This window comes from Oreochromis aureus, linkage group 7 (genome assembly GCF_013358895.1).
Source record: "Oreochromis aureus strain Israel breed Guangdong linkage group 7, ZZ_aureus, whole genome shotgun sequence".
Classification (NCBI taxonomy): Eukaryota; Metazoa; Chordata; class Actinopteri; order Cichliformes; family Cichlidae; genus Oreochromis; species Oreochromis aureus.
The window spans coordinates 10,374,067-10,395,426 of NC_052948.1; the positions used below are offsets into that span (position 1 = coordinate 10,374,067).

The window sequence follows — 21,360 nt, forward strand, 5'->3', positions numbered from 1 at the left end:
CATGTAGGGGGTGGAGTTTATGTACACTGCAATTAGATGCAATTATTTACATCAACTCCTCTCCTATACTGGTGCAAGATTCAGTATGGCTTCACCCTCTTTTGCTCTTTGCACATTTTCATCACTTGGTCCACGGAGCAACAAGCACGCACACAAATTAAACACAAAAGAGATCAGTTTTTAAGACCTGCCCACACTTTCAGGAAGGCATCTCTGTTGCCATGGTTTTCAGATAACTGCTATATCCTGTTTAAAGTGGAGGCCCTCGGAGGCCTGAAAAAGAAAAACTCAAAGGGCCTCACAAATCTCTGCAAATCTACATAGACACGAGGATAAACAAGCACCATGTGAAAACCTGGAACATAAACAGAAACATCTCTCCTGGAAGTTAGACTTCAGACAGCAGCGGTGTGAAATTGTGAGAGAGGAAGAGTAAGGATGATCTTTTCCATGAAAAAGCTACAGCTTGTCTTTTTCGCTGTCCAAAACTGTCCACATTAGCTAGTCACATGCAACATTATGGATTGTGTCTATATGCTCAAATGTGTCCACACAAATCTGTCAATGTGCATGCGATAACGACAGTCCTGACATCACAGAAAGCTTCTGGTTAACAGTAAAAGGGCTTATGATGGAAATGTCTGTCCTTTATTAAATAGAGAAAGGGGATTTTTTACATATTCAAACCACTATTTGGGTATATCCCAGCAGTAACTGCTACACTAAATCTGTTTATCATAGTGTGGTTTGGAAGTTAAAAAAAAACTTCCCCAAACCTTTGCTGAAACCAATCTATAGCCACCAAAAACGGATCTGATGACAGATGTGATATCTTTTCTGATCTAGTTTTCCTATAGTGACAAAGTAGTTTGGTTTGTCACCGTAGCAGTGAGGAAGTACCTTCTTCCTCCCTTGGGGCAAAGACTAAACCTCAAAGTTAAAATTTGCTTGTTTTTTTTATTTATATAAACCATAGATTATTTAATGTCGGCTATATTTTTGAAATTAAGGCTCAGTTAAGTTTTAAGTTAAGTTTTAAGTGAGTATGGGTGAATATTTTGAGACATTTTGTACTTTTCCTTTAAGAGAGGTTTGTCAGAATCGAAAGATCAAAGTCTTAACTTCACTAGACCTATCATAGTATGATAGTTTCCAAAAACACCCACCACAGTCTCTTGTGTAGAGTTTCCTCTCTTCTATGCGCAACACAGTGAATATTTTCCAGAATGTCAAAACTGTCACTTTAAGCAGGAGGAATTCATCTGAAACAGCATGCTGAGGTTAGCTTATAAAACTCTTTGACAGTCGTTGCTCCAACTTTTGATTTTTCATAGAGCTTTTATTCTCTTACACGCAACCGCATGCACACACTCACGCACATCTGCTTCCTGCATGCTTTCTGCTGTAAGTGTGGTGGTCTCTGGAGGGAGTGTCCTTTCTGCCAGTGACGACCCTTCTCGTGATTCACCCCATTGTTCAGCAGAAAACTCTTAGTCACCTCTGTCTTAAGTTATGACAAGCTTTGTAAGAATGTTTTGCTTCTCTGGACCCCCCTCCTCCCACGTGTTTAGGTTTCAAACCAGACCCTTGGGCCATTTTGCGCTTTTTTTGTGTGTGTCTGTGTGATTTCCAGTAAGCCTGCTCTGGTAGTTGTACAAGAATTTAGAGCTTTATCAAATAGAGATCCAACACACTGAGAGGCAGCCAAGAAAAACATAGAGTTTTCCCCTGAAATAAGCAAGGCAATGTAAAGTGACAGATCACCATGAAACTAGGGGTTTCAGTGAGCCGATTTAACAGAAGGACAAGGGTGGGGGGATAAGAAGATCCACAGGCCCTTTATCAGTAAGCAGATTACTCTTTATCACAAATAATGCTCAGCATACTCTGTCTGCAGAAAAAAATAACAGGCAGCAGGGTGATGTGTTGCAATGAAAGAGAAGCTATGTCACAGAACGGAGTGTCGTAAAGGTCATAAGGACGTTCTTAAGAAAAGGTATGGGACCTTTTTCACTCAAAGTGAAAATGGTTGCAACTTTGAGGTAAAGAAACAAACAGATATTTACAGTTACAGATGTAATTGGGCCAGCTTAATACACAATAAGTCTGTTATAGAATACCAGATATATAATGTGGATTATGTTCTTACATATTGTCCAACATCTCAGTTAGATCATATGCAAGTCAATACATATGAAAACTTGTCCTTAAAAACAAAATAGAAGTGTGCTATCGAGCAATGTATTCACATGGGTGATCGCCAGAGTGATTAGCAGCTGTAATAACAGAAAGCAGTTATTGCAAAAGATAAAGAGGATGTACAAGTGCACACAAAAAAAAGATTGCATATCAGAACTTCCCGAAAAGAAATTATAGTTTCAATTTATGCTTTTATGAGGCTGGAAAATTTCTGTTTACATACATACATGTTGTGTGTCACATGATTTATGAAGATTTCAGCGTTATTTGTTGATGCCTGGTCCCTCCACGCGTTACATAATTTTTACAAGGCCACTGTAAGGCTTTAGATAACACATGTCACCTATAGCCCAGTTTTCAGTAAGAAACCTGGTAACGTTCACTTCGTGCACGCCCCGCCCTGAGCTCGAGGAGTCCCCACTCATCTTCTCTCCGGAGCAGATGAAGAAAGAGGAGGAGGAGGAGCCCCTGCGTGACGTCACCCCATCCCTCCCACCCCGTTTAAATTTACATTTTCTATGGGTCCTGACTGAGTGTATGTGGAGCCGGAGCTAACAGATGCCACAGGGAGACACACCTCAACCCCAAGAAGTGACCCGGAGACGCACCGATGTGGCTCAAACCACTTTGTCACTTTAAATATTAAACAACCCGAGTTGGACAAGTCGCGTCGGCTTCGACTTTTAGGTAGGTGTGTGTGTATATGCGCGCGCGTGCGTGGGTGCGTGGCTGGAGCTCGTGCTGTTTTTCTCCTGAGCTTGCTTCACAAGTGCACTAACAAAAAAAGCGGCGCGGGTATAGCTAAGCGGCCGGTTTGGGGTTTCGAAACTAGAAAGTGTCTAAGGGCAAACGAGCAACCCGGAGAAGAGAGAGAATGAGATTGCAGAAATACAAACTCTTGTTTCATTGTCTCCTTTTGTTGCGGCGCATGACTGTAGCCGACGGGACAGTGAGGAACAAACACGTTGAGGTTGTTGTTTCCACACGCACGGACAACAGTTTGGTTTTCTTAGAGCAGGTAGCGTTTATGGCACTTAATACTTTGAGGAAACAGCAGAGGGGAAAAGCCTTTATTATAGTTCCCCTTCTGTATCTGTGTGAACCTGTGAGGGCTTAAAATGCAACCAATGCAAAGGCTACATATGGTACTCCTGCTTTTAAGCCAGTTCATAATCCTTTACCCCAAAACCATGTATTTTGTGTTTACAGTTTGTACCACCAGACGTTTTTTTTCTCATTGTTCTATTTTTCTTATCAGCTACCATAACCTGTACATAGCAGTTCAGTATTTACTGTTGAAAGGAGATCAATCGGAGAGACAAATGATATGCGAAGAGACCACATTTTATGGGTGACTGAATTAGTGAGTCAGACTCGCGTGGAATGGGACAGGAGTGGTTATGTCTAAGCACATGGCTTCATTCAGAACTGACAAACTGGTCTGTGCTGTCATCAGGCAGAACAACTGTCATGTGAGTGTGAGAGTGTCTATTTTTAAAGTGGCAACAGGTCTGCAAGTCTAAAACTTGAGGCATTTCTTTTTGATAGTGATTTATGTTTCTGTTAAATTTTAACAACAGTAAGCAAACAGGGCAAACCCCATCTGGAGCTAGAGGGTTGAGTGTCTGTGTGTGTGCATGTATGTGTGTGTGATTGCTGGGTGGAGGCAAACTAGCAGCTCGGTAAATAGTGCAGAGTAGACTTAAGGTGAGGTAGTTTAACTCTGGCCATCTGATGTTTTAGTGAGAAGAGAGGCGATAAAAGCAGGTGGTTTGAGTGAGTTTGTTGCCGTTTAGGTGAATGGCTTCTAAGAGTGTGGTAGTGGGTGTTTGTGCTAAAGGGAGGGGAAAGTTTTGCACATGTGTTAGTCATTTGGAGGAGAGTTTGCGAAACGATTTACATCTGTTTTCTGATCTTTGAACCCCCTCCTTCCTTCTTCTCTCTCTCTCTCTCCTGTTTCTCTTACTAGGTCTGTCTTTGCTGTCTTCCCGTAAGAGCTGATGCCGTCACTGTGTGTGTGTGTGTGTGTGTGTGTGTGTGTGTGTGTTATAACTGAAAAGCTGCCTGCTTCATTATCATTGCACTCAAAGGAATTTAAATATGTGAATGAAATATCTGAGTTTCCATTCTATAATAGCAAGTGTCCATTAGTGGTTTGGTGCATTTCTCAGATATATCATTACAGAGTTAGAGACCATGTCAAGGAGTCAAACTGACCTCAGGAAAATAAAGGTGTTTGAGTCAGGAAAGCTCAAGCTCAGGCCGTGTTGGTGAAAGACTACCTTGTACCAAATGTTTTTAAGCATTTCCCCCTGTAATTAGCCTGTAAACTAAGAAAGATTTCAGAGGATGTCTAGTGAAGTCTTCAAGCATTTTTACCAAACACCACTTCACTCTGTCCAGTGCCACTTTTAACGTATGTTTCAATATTGTTTAAAGCTTTTCAAATGTGCCACAGTGCTCCTATTTTGATACTTATGTCATGGGAATACTTTGTTTTTCAAGATGTTTGCTAGAGTAATTTGTTTGGGTTTTTTGGTTTTGTCCATTCCTAAGCAAGTATTAAAGAATATCAGCAAGTGTAAGGACAGTGTATTCAATCAGCCATCATCTACTAACTGCAATGATCAAATGGCATTAAACATTTGCTAAATAGTTTCCAGGCTTAAAGCCAAAATAGTTGTACTTATTCTAGTGTACTCCTCAGGTTTAATAATAAAGTTAGTTCAGTGTCATTATATAAAATACCAAAATGTTTGGTTTGCATTATAGGACTCCTTAAGCCTGCTTTCTTAAAATATGTTTTCTACAACTGTTTTAGAGAGCTGCTTAGCATTTTAATCTGGCTTTACAGTTTTTCACACACAATTTGCGCCCGTAAAGGCTGAATGAAATATTATGATGCAACATAAACACAAGTGATGCAATCCAAAAGCAGGATCAACGAAGGATCTTTCACTCGGCTGTAGTTTTGTCGCAGCGGTTTTATACTTGGCTGTGTCACGGTTCAGGTGCTGAGTATCTTGATATACCGCTTGTGTGCCATGCACATCTGTGTGGGGGGGCCTGTGGAAACTCAGACATGGAGAGACTTGTTTAAGCATGCTCAAGACTGATTTGGAAAGGAAAGACTGAAGCAGAGACGAGTGCACACACCTACAGCGATTCCGCCTCTCAAAGAATCCCATTGATTTTCTTGCTGTTACGCCAGAGCTTCAATCACAATAAAGCACCATTACTGTGCTGACCACTTTGCATAGCCTTGGAGAATGGATGGCATGCACGCTGACTCTAAATGCTTTCCTCCTTGCGGCTATATCGCGATTGGGAGTCTGAGTTCAATGTATTGGATTAAGCTCATTGTAAGCCCGTATCAAGATATATGGTCCTTTCTTTAACACAAACAGGAACATAGCTACACTTCCACAGTAGAAGAGATCCCCATTCTACTAATACTTGAAAATGACTGCGATTTCAAGGTGCGTATACTTGGTTTTGGAAGTTTCATCAGGCAACAAAAGCACAAAATCAAGACTTCTGTCTGTAAAATGTGCCTGTATAAATCTATTTATACAGGCACATTTTACTCAGGACATGTATATTTTCTGTCATGACGAGCACACTTAATTGAATCAGAGAGAACAAAGCTCCTCATTTAGCCTATTTTTTGGATACCTGGGATCCCTATTGTTTCTATATGCGTGTGCACGCACAGTCAGCTTGCACCCCTGTGTGTCTGTCTGGCTAAGTAAAGATTGTCTGGTCGCTCAAGGTAACAGTTGTTTTTGGGGTTTTCTTTACTGGCATGTAAACAAAGGAGAACCTCCCAAATGCTCCCTGGTGTGCCCTCCAGCCAATGAGATGTGAGATCCCAGATGGGCTCCGCCAGTAGTCGATGAGGATGGGCGTGCCTGCTCCATATGAGGAAAACAGCAGTAAAGCACAAAGCTTTGAATCTGGAGTTACAACAGAGCCATAACAAAGACCTCTCATTTCTTAGCCAGACAAAACAATTATATATTTTTTATTTTCCTGCTTGTCTGCACACCAGTATTAAGACAGATATTGGAAATGTATTTTAAATTGTGTGTGTGTATAAAGTATATGTGGATCTTCCTTATGTCTCAGTAAGGAGGACCTACATGAAATGTGCGTATGTCTCAGCTGTGCCTGTGGTATATAAGTCTGGATCTTGTGCATGTGTTGTGCTCTTCATCTCTCCACCTGTTCCCGTCAGGTCTGTACATATACATACAAGAGCATGTGTCAGTGCCAGTTGTGAGCATATAGGCGAGCCTTTTGTATTTGACTAACAGGTGTGACCTCAAATTGTATCCCTTCCTGAAATATGCCCTAAATGCGGTTGTCAGCAGTTTAATTTTAACCTTTTGAAGGAAGAAAACACCCAAATGTTTGTCGCTCAAATATGTCAGTGTTTGAATATATTTAGGTCTCTGTGTCCATACGTGGATTTGCTGTTGTGCGTCCAAGGCGATAATCAGTGTGCAGTTTCATCACATTCCCACAGCGTGACTCAAAGTGGTGTCTGTGCCTTTTCAATCCATCCCATTCATCCTGTAATCTGCCTCACCCCGGGGGCTCAAACCGTGCAGCAACAGGAGCCACAGCATGGAACAATTTCAGTTCTGTGCTTAACAGAAACTGTCTAACTCGGCATGTTTCAGTTCAACGAAAGAAAGGTCATAGCTAAGCATAATTACATTTTTAAGTAACATCTTAACAACTAATACATAATGTTTCACCAGTACCTGCTTCATCTGATCATGTCAAGACACATTTGAAAGATCAGGATACTCTTAAGAGATGGAGGCAGTGAGGCTTGTTATCATCAGGCAAGACAAATTGCAGCTGCTGTGCTTTTGAGACACAAAAAGGAGTGGAAGATAACACCGACAGATAAAAGAATTACAGCCACAAGAGACAACCATTTTCAAGTGCAGCTTACAACACAGCCCCAAAACTACATTAACAATTGCACATACAGTTATTGCCAAAGTGTGCACTGGGTATGCCAGTTTTATTTGTTTGTTTGTTTTTAATCGAGAACTAGAACCAGACAGGAGAAGTAACATTATGCATGTTCCTCTACTTTGTTCTGTTCCGATAGTTGAAATTGTCTGATATAAAACGAATGCATTGGTGGAAAGGAATGGTTTAGTTCCTCATTTAGAGTCAGTATTAAAGCCTGATTTCTGAAGAGAGTTCTTTCAAACGTTTATAATTATAATGAGAGGGTTTGACAAACTGACATAGCCAATTATGAGATATATTTTTTTGTATATAATAAATAAACCTATTTTGCCTTTCCTAATTTTCGACCTTATGTGTACTGATGCAATAGTTGATGGGGTTTTTTTTTTTTTTTCAACATGGCCATTTTTTTTTAGATAACGATGTCCTGTTTGCAAATGATCCTTACAAGCCAAAAGCTCAGGCTTCAGACTGCTACTCTTAAATCTGTATTAAGTCACAGAGAGGGGCCATTATTCTCTTTTATTGTGGTCATTTCAGACACATAGTTCTTTCTCAGAACTATGTGTAAAGAGGGAACTGCCCAAAGGGTGTATTTACAACAGTGGCTTAACTAGGGGGCAGCACCAAGGCCCAGTTGTAAGCCCTTAGAGCAATATAAGATAAATAAGGTTTAATTTTAAACATGCAAAGCTCTTAAATTTTTTAAAAGAATTCTAACCAGGATACAGTATCTCCTAAGGCGCTTATTATTTTTTTTTTGTTGAGATAAAACCGAAATATTCGTGGCTCTGTTGTAGATTATTGTATAAATATGCTTTCTAACTCTAGTTTGTTTGCAGTAAGCCCATATAAGCTGTTGTATCAAGTGGAAGATTTACCAGACCAATACAAAGAAGCTATCGATATTTTGTAAACTGCAGTAGAAGCCAAACAAAAATAATGTTTTTACAGTAAGTATCAGGTTGCCAAAGAGAGTAACAGTAACTCAGATGCCCTGGTTGAACCCTTTGGCTGGGAGGGGTATTGGTGATTATTGTTGTCATTGTAACAGCCTGGTACTGACTTGATGACTCCAGTGTTTTATTTTGTTTTTCAAGCATCCAGAGACATGCACAGACGCATACTGCATAGCACAGCTCACGCCTTTGTCACATGATGCACATTATCCTTCCCTTGTGTGGGTGTTTTCTCCATGTTTGCACATCTGTGGTTTATGAACCCTAAAACCCAGATTGTAAATTCCCATACCCCTGCATCTCCCAAGTGACATCATTGTACTGTGGGAGCGGTCCGGGTGCTTTTGGAGGTCAGTACATGATGAGGCCCCTGAATTCCCCTGCTATAGACCCCCACCCCAAGGCAGGAAACACAAAACAGATCTCAACCCCCAAACTCAGAATACATTTGAGGAGCCCTTTTCATTCTCACTGTATGTTTCTTTATTTCTCTTTCATACTTGAGTCATACTTGGCTAAATATATAATCGCTCCAAAGTTGCCGCGTCTTCACCACTCGGCTCTCTCGGTAGCCATTGTGTGGCACCCATTCTGACATACCCAGAGTAGTTGGTCTAAACTGAAACTCTTGATGCGGGTGGCAAGAGTGATATTTGCATTGAGCTCAGACAAAATCATGCCAGCGGCCATCTTTTCCATTGTCTTTTGTCTTATCTTACCGGATGCTTTTCAATATGACGAGCACTACCTAGATAGTCATTTGTACTCAAATTATTTTGCCTACAAATGCAAATACCCAACAAAACACACACAAAATAAATGTGGGTATGTGGTATGTGTTTCTAGATGACAGCTTGAATGTGTTTGTAGGTGCAGGAGAGTGACCACACGTGCCACAATGACTTATTCCTTGTCATGTGGTAGTGCTGTGAATTATCACGTATGTACAGGGAGCCCATACGGGAAATGATCTCATTGTCACTGGTAGACTGTCAACTCTGATTCACTTTTTCAGTCACTTTCTCTTCACACACACACACTCTCACACACAGGGCCATGCTATCCCACCCCCATCTTCCCTCAGCTGTCCGTTAAAAGCCCATCTATCTCTGCGTTTTAATTAGGGCCTCCCCTATTTATGGCTGAATGGCCGCTTCATTAACAGAGAGGCTAGGAGATTCACATCCGGATCTGTACAGCTTGTGACACACAGCAAGGCGAGTGAGTGTGTGTGTGTGTGTGTGTGTGTGTGTGTGTGTGTGTGTGTGTGTGTGTGTGTGTGTGTGTGTGTGTGTGTGTGTGTGTGTGTGTGTGTGTGTGTGTGTGTGTGTGTGTAAGAGGGAGAGAATGGGGTGTGGGGGTTGCTTCGGGGGTATTGATGACGTAATTTCCCCTGAGGGGTGGACCTCCCATCTGTGAGTGGAATATAGAGGATCTGCCCAAAGTAAAAGACTATATGGGACAAGGAAGCAAGATGTATAAGATTAAATGTTAATTTTTTTATGGCCACAATCATATGCATCTTATTAAATGTTAATGTGCTTTTTTTCTTTAGCTCATATGAATCTATAGTCAAAATATGTCAGTATATATGAATATAGGGCCTGAATAGCAATTACTGTTGAGATTCATAAGCGTATTTAACCAAGAAACACAAAGTCCAACAATGCACAGGCTTGGCTCCTCCAAAAATGAGATCCTTTTTTTTTTTTTTTTTTTTTTTTTTTTTTTTACATAAGCTGCTAAAGCCTACATCAAAAATTGGATGCTAAATCTCAGATCAGTGCTTTTCTTAAGCCTGACCCCTGTGTACCTTTGTACTGGAAATTGCAAGGGGGGGACCTTGGCTCACACATGCTGTAGTGGGTGTGGTCAGCTATGTGTTCACCACCAATGACAGTTGATTGCCCAACCCCACCCTGTGGTGTGCAGATCTCTGGATGGTCTGTGCCTGTGTCCTAGAAGGAGAACGGTGGGGTCAGATGGCAACGCAGGCCACCAGCTGCTCTCCTTGCCTTCATTTTCTGTATCTCAAAGGCTGCACCAGGAAGAGGGCCGTTTGTGACTCATGAAAAGCTAAACCATGTCATCATTCAGTATTTGGCTGTCAATGTCTTTGCATGCCCTATCTTGTTAGTCATGCGGATAGTCATCTACTTTCTCTTTACTCCTTAATCATGTTCACATCACTAACAATCCCCTTCATTTGTCTGTTTTTTTTTTTTTTTGTTTGTTTGTTTTTCTTAGAGTATCCATGGTATTGTTTTCCCAGCCAGCTTAACTTCCCCTTCCATGCTCATTACTGTGCTCTGTTTTGTTTTTATTCTTTTAATGGATGCACATATGTGCATAAGGTAAGGACTAAGGGTGAATATGTAGGCTCTAAATTAAAAGCAATGAACTGAAAGAAGCTATTTCTGAACATAACTCGAGAGTCTGTAATGGCTTTTGTTGTAAATGACACATTTTTACAGGATGCAGTTTTTTCCCATTGTTTTCCCAAAGCTAACAGTTTAAGCCACATTAACATTGTTTTTAAGACTTTAATTCAGTGCTAAAACTATTTTAATGTTCTAGCGTCTTCACAAGTCCTGCATCACAGTGCTGTGTCACTAAATTGTGGGTGGTGGCGGATCGCCATGGCAACTTAGAGGCTGTTGAGAAATGAGTCCATATAATGAATGTAAGTCTGTGTGCATGTTAGCTCATATAGCAAAGCTGGCCATGATGATGCAATTCCTTGGCACAATGCTGGCACTCTAGTCGTTCTATCAGCTCTAATGCAGCCTGCCACTGTGGAGTACACTTTCTCACACAGTGCAAACACATTGAATTGCTTCCTCTTTTTTAAAAAAAAAATAAAACGACAACAAAAGCAAAACATAAAAAAACTGCAGCTCAAGTATCGCTTTTATACAGTGAGAAGAACGCACTTGTGTCAGCAAGATGTGAGTGATATATTTGAAGTGTGTGTGTTTAAGCCTCCTCGTGGTTTTAACTTTGTTGGCATTTTTCCTCACTTAATCAATCAGATATTCCCTGTTACTTAATCCAGAAGTGTGATTACCTCCAACACAAGAACAGCTCATGGGGACAGCTGGGAGAAAGAAGTTTCTTTTTCTGCTTTTGCTGTTCTCCTTTCCAAGACTCTGTTCTGACCCAGTTTTCTGTTTCTTCTCTAGTTTCCATTGTTTTCACCAACTTTTTTTTTTTCTTTCTCATTTTATTGCACGATGCTCGGATATTTTGAATCATATTAATACTGCTCGCTCTCTCCTGGACATCTTGGGGAATGGAGACTCATTTTGTGTGTGTGTGTGTGTGTGTGTGTGTGTGTGTGTGTGTGTGTGTGTGTGTGTGTGTGTGTGTGTGTGTGTGTGTGTGTGTGTGTGTGTGTGTGTGTGTGTGTGTGTGTGTGTGTGTGTGTGTGTGTGTGTGTGTGCGCCTGTTGTCTCAGCAGTAAGGGTGTGTCTCCAAAACCAATAAACACAGTGGGGTTTAATGGGATTCTTGAAAAAGCAGAAAGTGCTTTTTTTAAAAACTGTGTGTTGTTGTTGTTAGTATTATTATTATTATCGTTATCTTGAGATGTGGTCGGGTTGGAGGTGCACATATTAACACGTGCAATCTACTACATATGTTTTACTGGCAGTATCATTTCATGCTTAACCCCACCAATGGGCAAAGCAGCTGCAGTCAGAGGGATCTTAAGGGACAACATGTTAACTTGCCTGTCTGTACCCATCTTAGGTTTTAGGAGTGCAACTGCAACATGTAGCTTTTTTTTTTAAAAGAAGCCAGAGGGGGCAAATAAACATGCAAAACCACCAGTTATCAAGCTGGCTTTAAGCAGTCCTCGAATTTGAGGTTGTAGGTCCCTTTTGAACTCCTTATGTTACTTCCCCTCTCCCTGGGGGCAGAGAGGAAGCAGGAGCAGATGTGTTAAACGGACACTGTGACAACACTGTCAGTCTGTAAGTTCCTGTACCCGTCCAACTCAGCATTAACAGAAGCCACCCTTTGATGTGCCCATCATGTGCGGGTTCACGCAGCTCCTGATTACAGCGTCAAGCAGTTCTTCCCCTTCTCACATTTGCAATCACTATCACTATTTCCTGTGTCAAAAACAAATGCACTGTGACTGCAAGGTTGCTCACAATATTAGAGTCAGTGATGTCTGTAAAAGTAGTGGTAAACTAAACTAGTGACCAGTGTTGTTTATGCTGCTTTTCTAAATTAGTTGTACGCATAGGTTTGTGATGGCTACATGGGTTGGTAAACACAGGGTTACTCATCTGAGATTAGAAGGAATTGTTTACAACCATGACAACCAGGCGGGAAAACTGTACTATTACCAGCATATCGTATTATATTCTTCAAGGATGTTTCTGTATCATTTCTCTCTCTCTTTGTTCTGCACCCTGTGCAGCCACACACTAGGTGTTTATCCCAGGCTTCTTTGTTATGTAACTGACATCATTTAGCTCCTGGGGATGCAAACATATCGACCTCTAGTGGTGACTGTAACTCATTGCGTCAATGCTTTTGAATGCATGTTTTGATTTGTGAGGACACACTCCCACTGCCATTGTGTCTGGCACATGCAGTGTGATGCGTCTTTGGAACAAGTAGCTGTGATTGGCTGTAAGATCAAAAGCAGCATTCTTTAGTCCTTATCAGCTCATTCTTATCAGTCGAAGAAACACCTGACTATGAGTTTGAGCCATTCGTCAGACTGGGGAAGCCATGACTTTATTGAATGGTATATTCAGACAATCATTTAGTAGTGGAGTAATTAATAACTTTATAGTTTTAAAGCTAACAGAGGTCGTAAATACATATTTTGTATTAACAAGATAAAGGTACCATGAAATTTGATAAGTGAGACATTGTGCGTATGATCTGTTTTTTTGTTAGAAGTGAAAACATAGTCATAAACTGCCAGAGGTGTGTATTAAAAGTGAATGGAACAATGAAGGTAAGGGAGGGGGCAGAGAGAGAGGGAGAGCGAGAGAGAGGGTGAGCGAGCAAGGGAGGGAGGGTTTGTGTGAGCTTAGCTGTAAAACAGACTTTGAACTCCGACCAGCTCAGTAGCAGACAGCTGTGCAGAACAAAGCACGACTCCTGCACGAGGCTTTACGAGATACTAATTAAAAAAGAGAGCCAGAGGGAGAGAGGACAGCGTGTTTTAATAGCTTTTCTTGGAGAATACATTCCAAATCAAAATAACAGAGATGGCTACAATGTTCAGATACCCCGTCTTTCCTCATCTGCAGGGTGAGTTTATCATTTCATTTTTAATTTATGTATTTTTTTTTATTTTTATTTTTTTTGCTTTAATTCAAACAGTAGCTCAACAGTGAAGTAGTGAGTCCTTTCAGTGTTTTAAAGAAACATAAAGTTGTCACTCAGTGCATTTGTTGTATGTTTGTCATGCGGTTGGATCCTGGGATTTTTATGCGCATCGTTCCGAAGTTCCTGATTAGTCATTCTTTGAAGTGGAGCATGTGAGCCATGAGTTCAGATAGGTAGATGGATAACAGTAACTGCTATAAAAGGTATGGTGTTACATGCATACGTTGCAACTGGTGAGAGATATTGATCAAACTTGTAGTAAATCACAGCTATAATTAGAGCACTGCTAAATGAAGAAATAAGTAAAAATATGCACTGTGCTGACCCTGAGTACCCCCTGCCATTTCTGTAGTTTATAATGAGGGTTTTCCACATGTTGATTATGTGTATGAAAATAGGTGAATACTCCATTCGCAACTGTTGCTAGAAATGTCTACTTTATGGTTTCTGCTCCTTCTGTAAAGTTGACCAAAGCAAACATCTGTTCACATCTGGAGGAGTTCACAGATGTGACTTGGTTTTATTTCAAGCCCACAGACAGCTGTAGGATGATTCTCTGGGCTAATTCTGTGCTTTAGTCGTTTCTGGAATATTTACATGACACTGTGTGTCAGAAAGATATTAGGCTTTTAAAGGCTGTCCCCATTACTGTCCCTTCATTAATATGCATATGTTTCTTCTATCATCCATCAAGGGGATGAAATGTTCCTCTTCACTTAGTGTGGAACACTTACGTAATTCCAGTGCTGAGTCCCTTCATCACTATAGAGACCAGTGAAAAACCCTGAGCTCATGCCAGAGGATCTGGCAGATGCTCATATCCTGATTTGCAAGAAGTGAAATGATTGCCTTTGTGACACAGAGATTTCTCATACTGCATTTAAATCAGAGTCTCTCTTTTTTTTCTCTCTCTCTCTCTTTTTTTTCCCCCCTGTTGATTTAGATCCCTGTGATCCTGGTTTGTCGCTGTCAGCAGGGAGGAGTGTCATGGCGGAACCGGACTATATGGACGAAGACTGTGATGAGCTCATCAAGCCGAAGAAACTGATCAACCCAGTGAAAAGCTCCCGTAATCACCAGGACTTGCACAGAGAGTTGCTCATGAACCAGAAGAGGTCAGCAGACAGAAAAATACCTTGAATCTCACTCCTAGCTGTCACTCGGTGACCACATGTGGTAAATCCCAAATTATTTTCAGAGAGGAGATTATTTACCTCCCTTTTGTTGATACCAACAGCAAGATTATATTTTATAACCGCAGTTAAGTGTTAAACAAAGATAGCTGCACCCCTATGCCTTTAATAGTCATAGCCATAAAGCAATATTTGGGATTTACTTATGCTGAATATTGCTAGTATCGAGATAGATAATACTTTATGGTGAGAGGCCATTGAAGTCCGATAGTTTCTGGTACTACAATAAAACATCCCCGTTTGTTTCTGGGTGTAACATAAACTTATGATAAGAAGGAATGGTTCGGGTTCCACATTCAGGATAATTTAGTTTTATCTTCACTAATGGAGGATGAGTGAATCCAGTAACCCTGCCACTTTCTGCTAATTCCTTTTTGTATCCATGTCAACGACACTGATGCTACCGTATGCTACTGCTGTCAGTGTGGTTGACTTCACTGGTCCCTCTAGTTCCCAGCAGCAGTGTAATGTGAGGCTTGGGATATAAAAAATTTCATAGAAGCTATTATATAAAAACCTCTGGCAAATATTGGTTATGTAAAAGTCAGCGATGTATGCCATGGAGGAAAATCCTGCCGTGGCTACTGATATTACATGAAACAAAGGAGGATATTATGGGTCTGTAAGTCTCTGAGCATCAATCAGTGTATGCATACGTTTATATCTGAGCATGTTTAAATGCACATACATACTGGGGCCCATGATTGCCCTTTCAAACTCAATGTTTGTATTTTATCACACCATACAGTGCCAGCAGCTTTGTGCCTGAACTATAAATAGCTCTGTAAACACTCATGCTGGTGACAGCTGTTACATCACAGCAGCAGTTCTCCGGTCTGTCTTAAACCAGAGTGTAATGATTAAAGCAGGGCATTTAAGAATCAGGAGGAAACGGGCCAAAGAGAAAGGAAATCGTAAAAAAATAGAAATAAAAATTTTCAGCTCAAACCGCTGCAGAATATTGCTTCTAATAGTCTAGACAGAGGATTTTGACAAGCATCAACCAGCTTTAAGGGGGAATAAACTTTAATGATTGTGCTTTTATCGTGTGCTGAGGTATAGAAGGCTGGCCTGCAAAGTGGATTAGTCACAGTGATGAAAGTGGGATGGTTGGATGGATGCATGGATGGATGCTTGTAACGGAGAGGAAAAAAATATGTTATGTAATAGAGATTACAAAACTGTCTCTAGCTGAGGGCCTTTCTCTGCCTTGGCTACCTTAACTGTAATGGCACCTTCCTACACAAACAAAGGAATTTGAGAAATTCAGCCACCACGACTGGCCAGGCATTCGATCAGATGGAGGTAGTGATGTGTGGGATTTTGAACACGCATTCCTCTCAGTCTGCCTGAGGGCATGCATTTGGTGGTGGGGGGTGTGCATAGGTTAGTTCTTATGTAAACACCGCCCACAGTGAGAGAAGAATGAAGTCAGCATCTTTGTACTGTAGCCTGTCTTGCTGCTGTCGCCGACCTTGTCGTCCACCCCTTCTGCGTGAGGGTACTTAAAATCAGCCCACCCAGTCACATCTTGGACCTTCTGCCCTGCTTCAGCTCACTAAAAGCTTTCTAAGACCCTTACTGACGCAAAACAGGGTATTTAACTGAAGCAGTGACTCTTGATAGAACAGACCCTTGTTGTAAATTAACTCCCACTGCTTCTTGGAACACCGTGAGCTCAGTTATGTAATCGCCTTGATTTAATAATGCATTTAATTAAGGCAGTGCTGTTGCTAAAATGTATCCAGGTAAGGCACGCTGTGTTTTCTTTGAAGACCATCTGTGGTCTGTGTAGATTCAGGCTGTCATAGTGAAAGAAAAATCAGTTGGAGTGTTAGGTAATCTGCATTAAAGGGTTTAAAAATTAAATCAGTAAAGGGCACGGAGATTGGATTTTTGACCAGGCACAGTATTTTTTTTTTTCTTCTTCTGTGCCACTTTATTTGCCCTTAATCCTTTGCTCTTTATTAGTTTTTGCCTGTTTATAGATGACTTCAATCCATCTGTTCCTCTTTTTCTTAAATGTCCCTCTCCCAAACTTGTTGTTACCCCCCTCCCCCCCAAACAACCTGTTTTTTTTCCTGTCATGATTTTGGAAGAGTTTAGCAGATTACATAATATTTTGCGTCTTTGCTCCTCAGGCTTTCACTTTAGTGAGATGTCTCTATCCTATTTTCACTGAGTTGTGTAACAGTCCCACTGGTTTTGCAGTGACTTAAGACTTTTTCCGTGTGTGGAGTATGCTTCCCTGCAATCATTCTTGATACTAAAAGACAAAAAAAAAAGGCAACTGGGAAAGAAATAAACAGCCAAGTTCTCACCCATGGTTTCAGCCCACTCTTTCAAAGTCATTTCCTGTGCTGGCAAAAATCATCTTATGCAATTCTTTTTGATGCAGAGCAATCTGCGATTTGCTGGAAATCAGAACTTTCCTGTAACATGATTGCCGTGTTTAATCCGAAAGTCTAATACTAATCTGCATGTCAAAACAGAATAAGGTCATATGTTATGCATGAATTTGCATGCCGGTCTCCTTCTGAATGAGGCTTTGCAGTGACATCAGCATGTGTTGATTGAAGCTGACATGCTGTTTCATTGATGGATTCTGCACAGGGGTCTGGCTCCTCAGAACAAACCTGAGCTCCAGAAGGTTCTGGAAAAGAGAAAAAGGGACCAAGTTCTCAAGCAACAGAAGGAGGAGCAAGAAGCCCACAAGAAGAGGAGTGACTTGGAGATAGAGCTCATGAAAAGACAACAGAAACTAGAGCAGGTAAATGATTGATAGACATTGTGTCATTTACACACTCATAAATCCCAACGTGTACAATGGCTTTTTCAAAACTTTATCTGAGTTGCTAAGCTGTCTGTATGTGTTTTGGAAAAACTTGAGTTTCGTGTAAATGTAAATGTGAATTTCATGTTTTTATTCCTGCAGCTTGAACTGGAGCAACAGAAAATTGAGGAGGAACAGGAGAACACCCCCGAGTTCGTGAAGATGAAAAGTAACCTGCGCAGGACCAAGCAGGAGACCGACGGGGAGGAACGAACCACCTAAAAAAAACATCAGGGGTGGCTGGGTCTGGCTGACTGTGCACATGTTTGTGAGCACAGAGGCAACAGGAGTGTGTGTACAAAGGAGAGAGAGTGTGTTGTGTCTGTGGTACACGGTGGTGACCATGATCTTGGACCTGGCTTTCCCAACCTAGCTGTTCCTTCGTGCAGTGAGGAGAGAGACTTTAAAGAATAAAGACCCCCCCTCGGTCTGCCTGCAATGGACCACCAGTACCCATACCCACCCAGCAGCACACAGCACCCCCCACAGGAGGACCTAACACAGACATGTTACATGCTTTTTTCCACAAGGGCGAGCAAGCTTTCAAAGAGCTCTGAGGGAGATGCGACCAAACACACACACACCCACACCCACACACACAGGAGTATTCGTCCCTATGTTTTTCACTCCTTTCTCCACAGCAAGCTCTCATTTCTCTTTACTGTTATTGATGTTGTCATTGTTATTGTTGTTGTTTTTTTTTTTTGTTTGTTTGTTCTCACATTCAGAATCAAAAAAAAGGAAAAGCGGACACTGGATGGACTCTTGAAGCTGTGTAATGTAAAAGCCAAACAAATGTGCTTTTATTATTTATGTTTGTAGCTTTTAGCGCTGGTATAGGGGAGGACACTTTTAGTCATTCTGTTTTGTTTTGGGGTTCTTTTTTTTTTTTTCTTTTTTTTTTTTAAGTTTGTTTTACTGCATAGTATATGATGCCAGAACAGGACAAAGGGAGTGCGTGGTTCTGTGAAACACTCGAATTCGCTTTATTTTTTTAAATTGTACACATGCCATTTCCTCAGCTAATGCAATTTTGAGCAATAGTAAAACTCCCAGGCATGAGAGTGACTTTTCTTTATATATTCTGTTGTTTTTGTTTTTGTTTTTTTTGTATGAATAAAAGTGTTACTTAATAAATAATTTAAGTTTTGTGAAGCTGGTCAATTAGAATAAGCCCTGAGCTCTGTGTGTGTGTGTGTGTGTGCGTGTGTGTGTGCACTTGTTTTTAAACAAAAGTTTGGATGAAGCCAGGACATAAACTTGAATGTGTTTACACATAAACCACCCATCATAAACAGGTCTGAATATCAGCACGGCTTCTGAAATAACTCCTGATAAACTTCTTGGAAGCTTATCCTCATCAGCGAAACCATAGATATTAGATATGCTAAATTAGTTGGGTGTGTTCAAAAAAACAAAACAAAACAAAAAACAACCCTACTTTGGACATAGAAATTTACACACAGTATTATTCTGAGTCAGAAATCCTGGTGAGACTCTCACAGAAAGAAGCAGATATTTGCCAGTATATCCTAGTGTTTCTCTCTAAAACATTCTTTTAATATTTTTTTATATTTTAATTTGTTGCTGCTGAATATGTGGGCTTTTGTTTTCAATTTCCAAGTGAAACGTGGTGAAGAAATAGCAAGGCATGTCTTAGTACAGTCTCATATTAAAAGGTCTAGATCTTTAAGTCACCGATTTGAATGTTTATTTAACTTAAACTTTAATTACTGTCTAAATCTTGAGCATTGTTAGAGCAGCAAAGTATATAAAAAGTATTGTGACATAACCTACAATCCATTATTTGAGTCACTGTGAAGTATGTGTATTTTGTTATATTTTAGATTTTTAAAACGGTATCAGTAACTTCCCTTGGCTTTGCTGACAGTAACTTCGGCGTTGTACTGGAAAGATCAATTAAATTAAAGCTGCAAGCAGCGATATGAGGGCCCTCGCACCCCAGCATGTCGAGCCAAGCCCAACACCTAAAACCAGTGCGTCCGATCTGATGTCACTTTGGTGGAATTCATGCATTTAACCACCAGCTAAAATTTCATCTAATTCAACCATTATGATAGTCGTCCCACTAGGTGGCGCTCTAACCATTACTGACAAATGGCATAACCGAGTTTTCCGAGCTCAAGTCTCATCACGCCTGCGACCTTTGGGAGAGATTGGACATTGTGTTTTTGAGTGACAGCAGATTACTGCTTTTTGGCGAGTGATTGAAACTCCACGTGCTGCCATGACCATCCTGTTTCCCTGGACGTAAAAAGCTTCGCAATTTAACATCACATCGTCTTTAGATTCCACACACTGGAGATCGCCTCAATCTGATGAAATCCCTTGGAGGAGTTCGTCAAAGTATGAGGCCTGAAAAGAAGGGAAATTGTCGCCAAAATTACACATTAATTTCAAAATGTCTGACTTCCTGTTGGATTTGGGATATTGCTCCAAGAGACTTTTTTGTACATCTTGATATCTTCCATAAGCTTACCAGGTTTCAGACTCATACATAGAACACAGAGCAGGGGCTGTTGATTTGAAATTTTGTAGGGGGCGCTGTGGAGCCATTTTGCGCTATTCAAGGAAAATGGTAAAATAACAAGAAAGCGCTCTTCACATTGGAGGGATGCGCCAAATTTCAAGACATTTTAAACTTTCCAAGCCCCTCAAAAGCCACTTCAATGGTCATGGTGAACAGCGTTACCACCAGGGTGCGCCGTTCAGTTTAAAGTCACAATTTTCTCACTGAAGCATCATGAGGGACTGATGGTGATATTCACCGCTTTTCAGGTGGCCACGATGAACCTGTGAAAATCAGTACAACAAAATGAAAGACATGACATTTCCTGCTGCCACTAGGTGGCGCTCCTCGTATTCCTGACAATGGGCACATCAATCTGTTCAGGGCGGGTCTGACATCATGCCTGTAAAGTCTGGTTCTGATCAGACTGGATTTCATTGAGTTACACTAATTTGTTTCTTCATGGCGAGACATCAATGTTCGCCATGCTGCTGGGGTCACACCCTTTCGCGAAAACTCACAGTTTTCACTGTAAGCCAAGACCAACTCCTTAAGGTTTTCCTGGAAAAATTTGAGGCTGCAGATGTCACCCATCACAATACTGTGCACCAAAGTGTAAAACATGACATTTCCTGTTGCCACTAGGTGGCGCTGTCCCTGGTGTCAAATATGGCAGTTGAAATATGTTCAGGGGTGGAGCCTTATCATATGTGTGCTCTTTGGTCCAGGTCGGACCATGTATTAGGGAATGAGAGACAATAAAATTTTCATGGCGAGTCATCGAAATTCGCCGTGGCGCCACGGCCTCACAGTATCGCGAAAACTCAAAAGCTCCGCAATTTAACATGGCCCAGGTGTGTAGTTGAAACTGACCAAAGATGAAGCTTATACGACCAAATCCCAAGGAGGAGTTCGAAAAAGTTCGAGGCATGGAAATGGCAAAATTAGAGCCAAAATGTGACCTTCAATCCAAAATGGCGGACTTCCTGTTGGGTTTGCGTCAGTGGTCCCATAGACTTTTTTGTTCGTCTTGGCATGATACACATGTGTGCCAGATTTCATACATGTAGCTCAAACGATGTGTTCGTAGGGCTGCATTTAACAAGGCATAGGTGGCGCTACAGAGCCATTTCCCAATGCTCATATGTAAAACCATTAAAATACAAAATTTTTCACCAGGCCTGGCATGTGTGCAAAATTTCATGAGTTTTCGAGCATGTTAAAGCCCTCAAAAAGGCAATTCATTTCAATGAAAAAAAATAATAATAATAATAATAATAAACAGAGCAGATACAATAG

The 21,360-nt window shown here is 41.0% G+C and overlaps 1 protein-coding gene across 2 annotated transcripts; it reads left to right on the top strand.

The window, feature by feature from the left end:
- The first annotated feature begins 2,709 nt into the window (after positions 1-2,709).
- fam107b (family with sequence similarity 107 member B) lies at positions 2,710-18,695 on the top strand. 2 transcript variants are annotated; one of them, XM_031737318.2, is made up of 4 exons: positions 2,710-2,886; positions 14,449-14,620; positions 17,312-17,468; positions 17,634-18,695. In XM_031737318.2, the coding sequence occupies exons 2-4, from the start codon at positions 14,493-14,495 to the stop codon at positions 17,751-17,753; spliced, it is 405 nt and encodes a 134-aa protein (XP_031593178.1). In that variant the 5' UTR covers positions 2,710-2,886; positions 14,449-14,492; the 3' UTR covers positions 17,754-18,695. The 2 variants fall into 2 exon arrangements, with proteins under 2 accessions (XP_031593178.1, XP_031593177.1); XM_031737317.2 differs by lacking the exon at positions 2,710-2,886 and adding an exon at positions 13,268-13,427.
- The last annotated feature ends 2,665 nt before the right edge of the window (positions 18,696-21,360 follow it).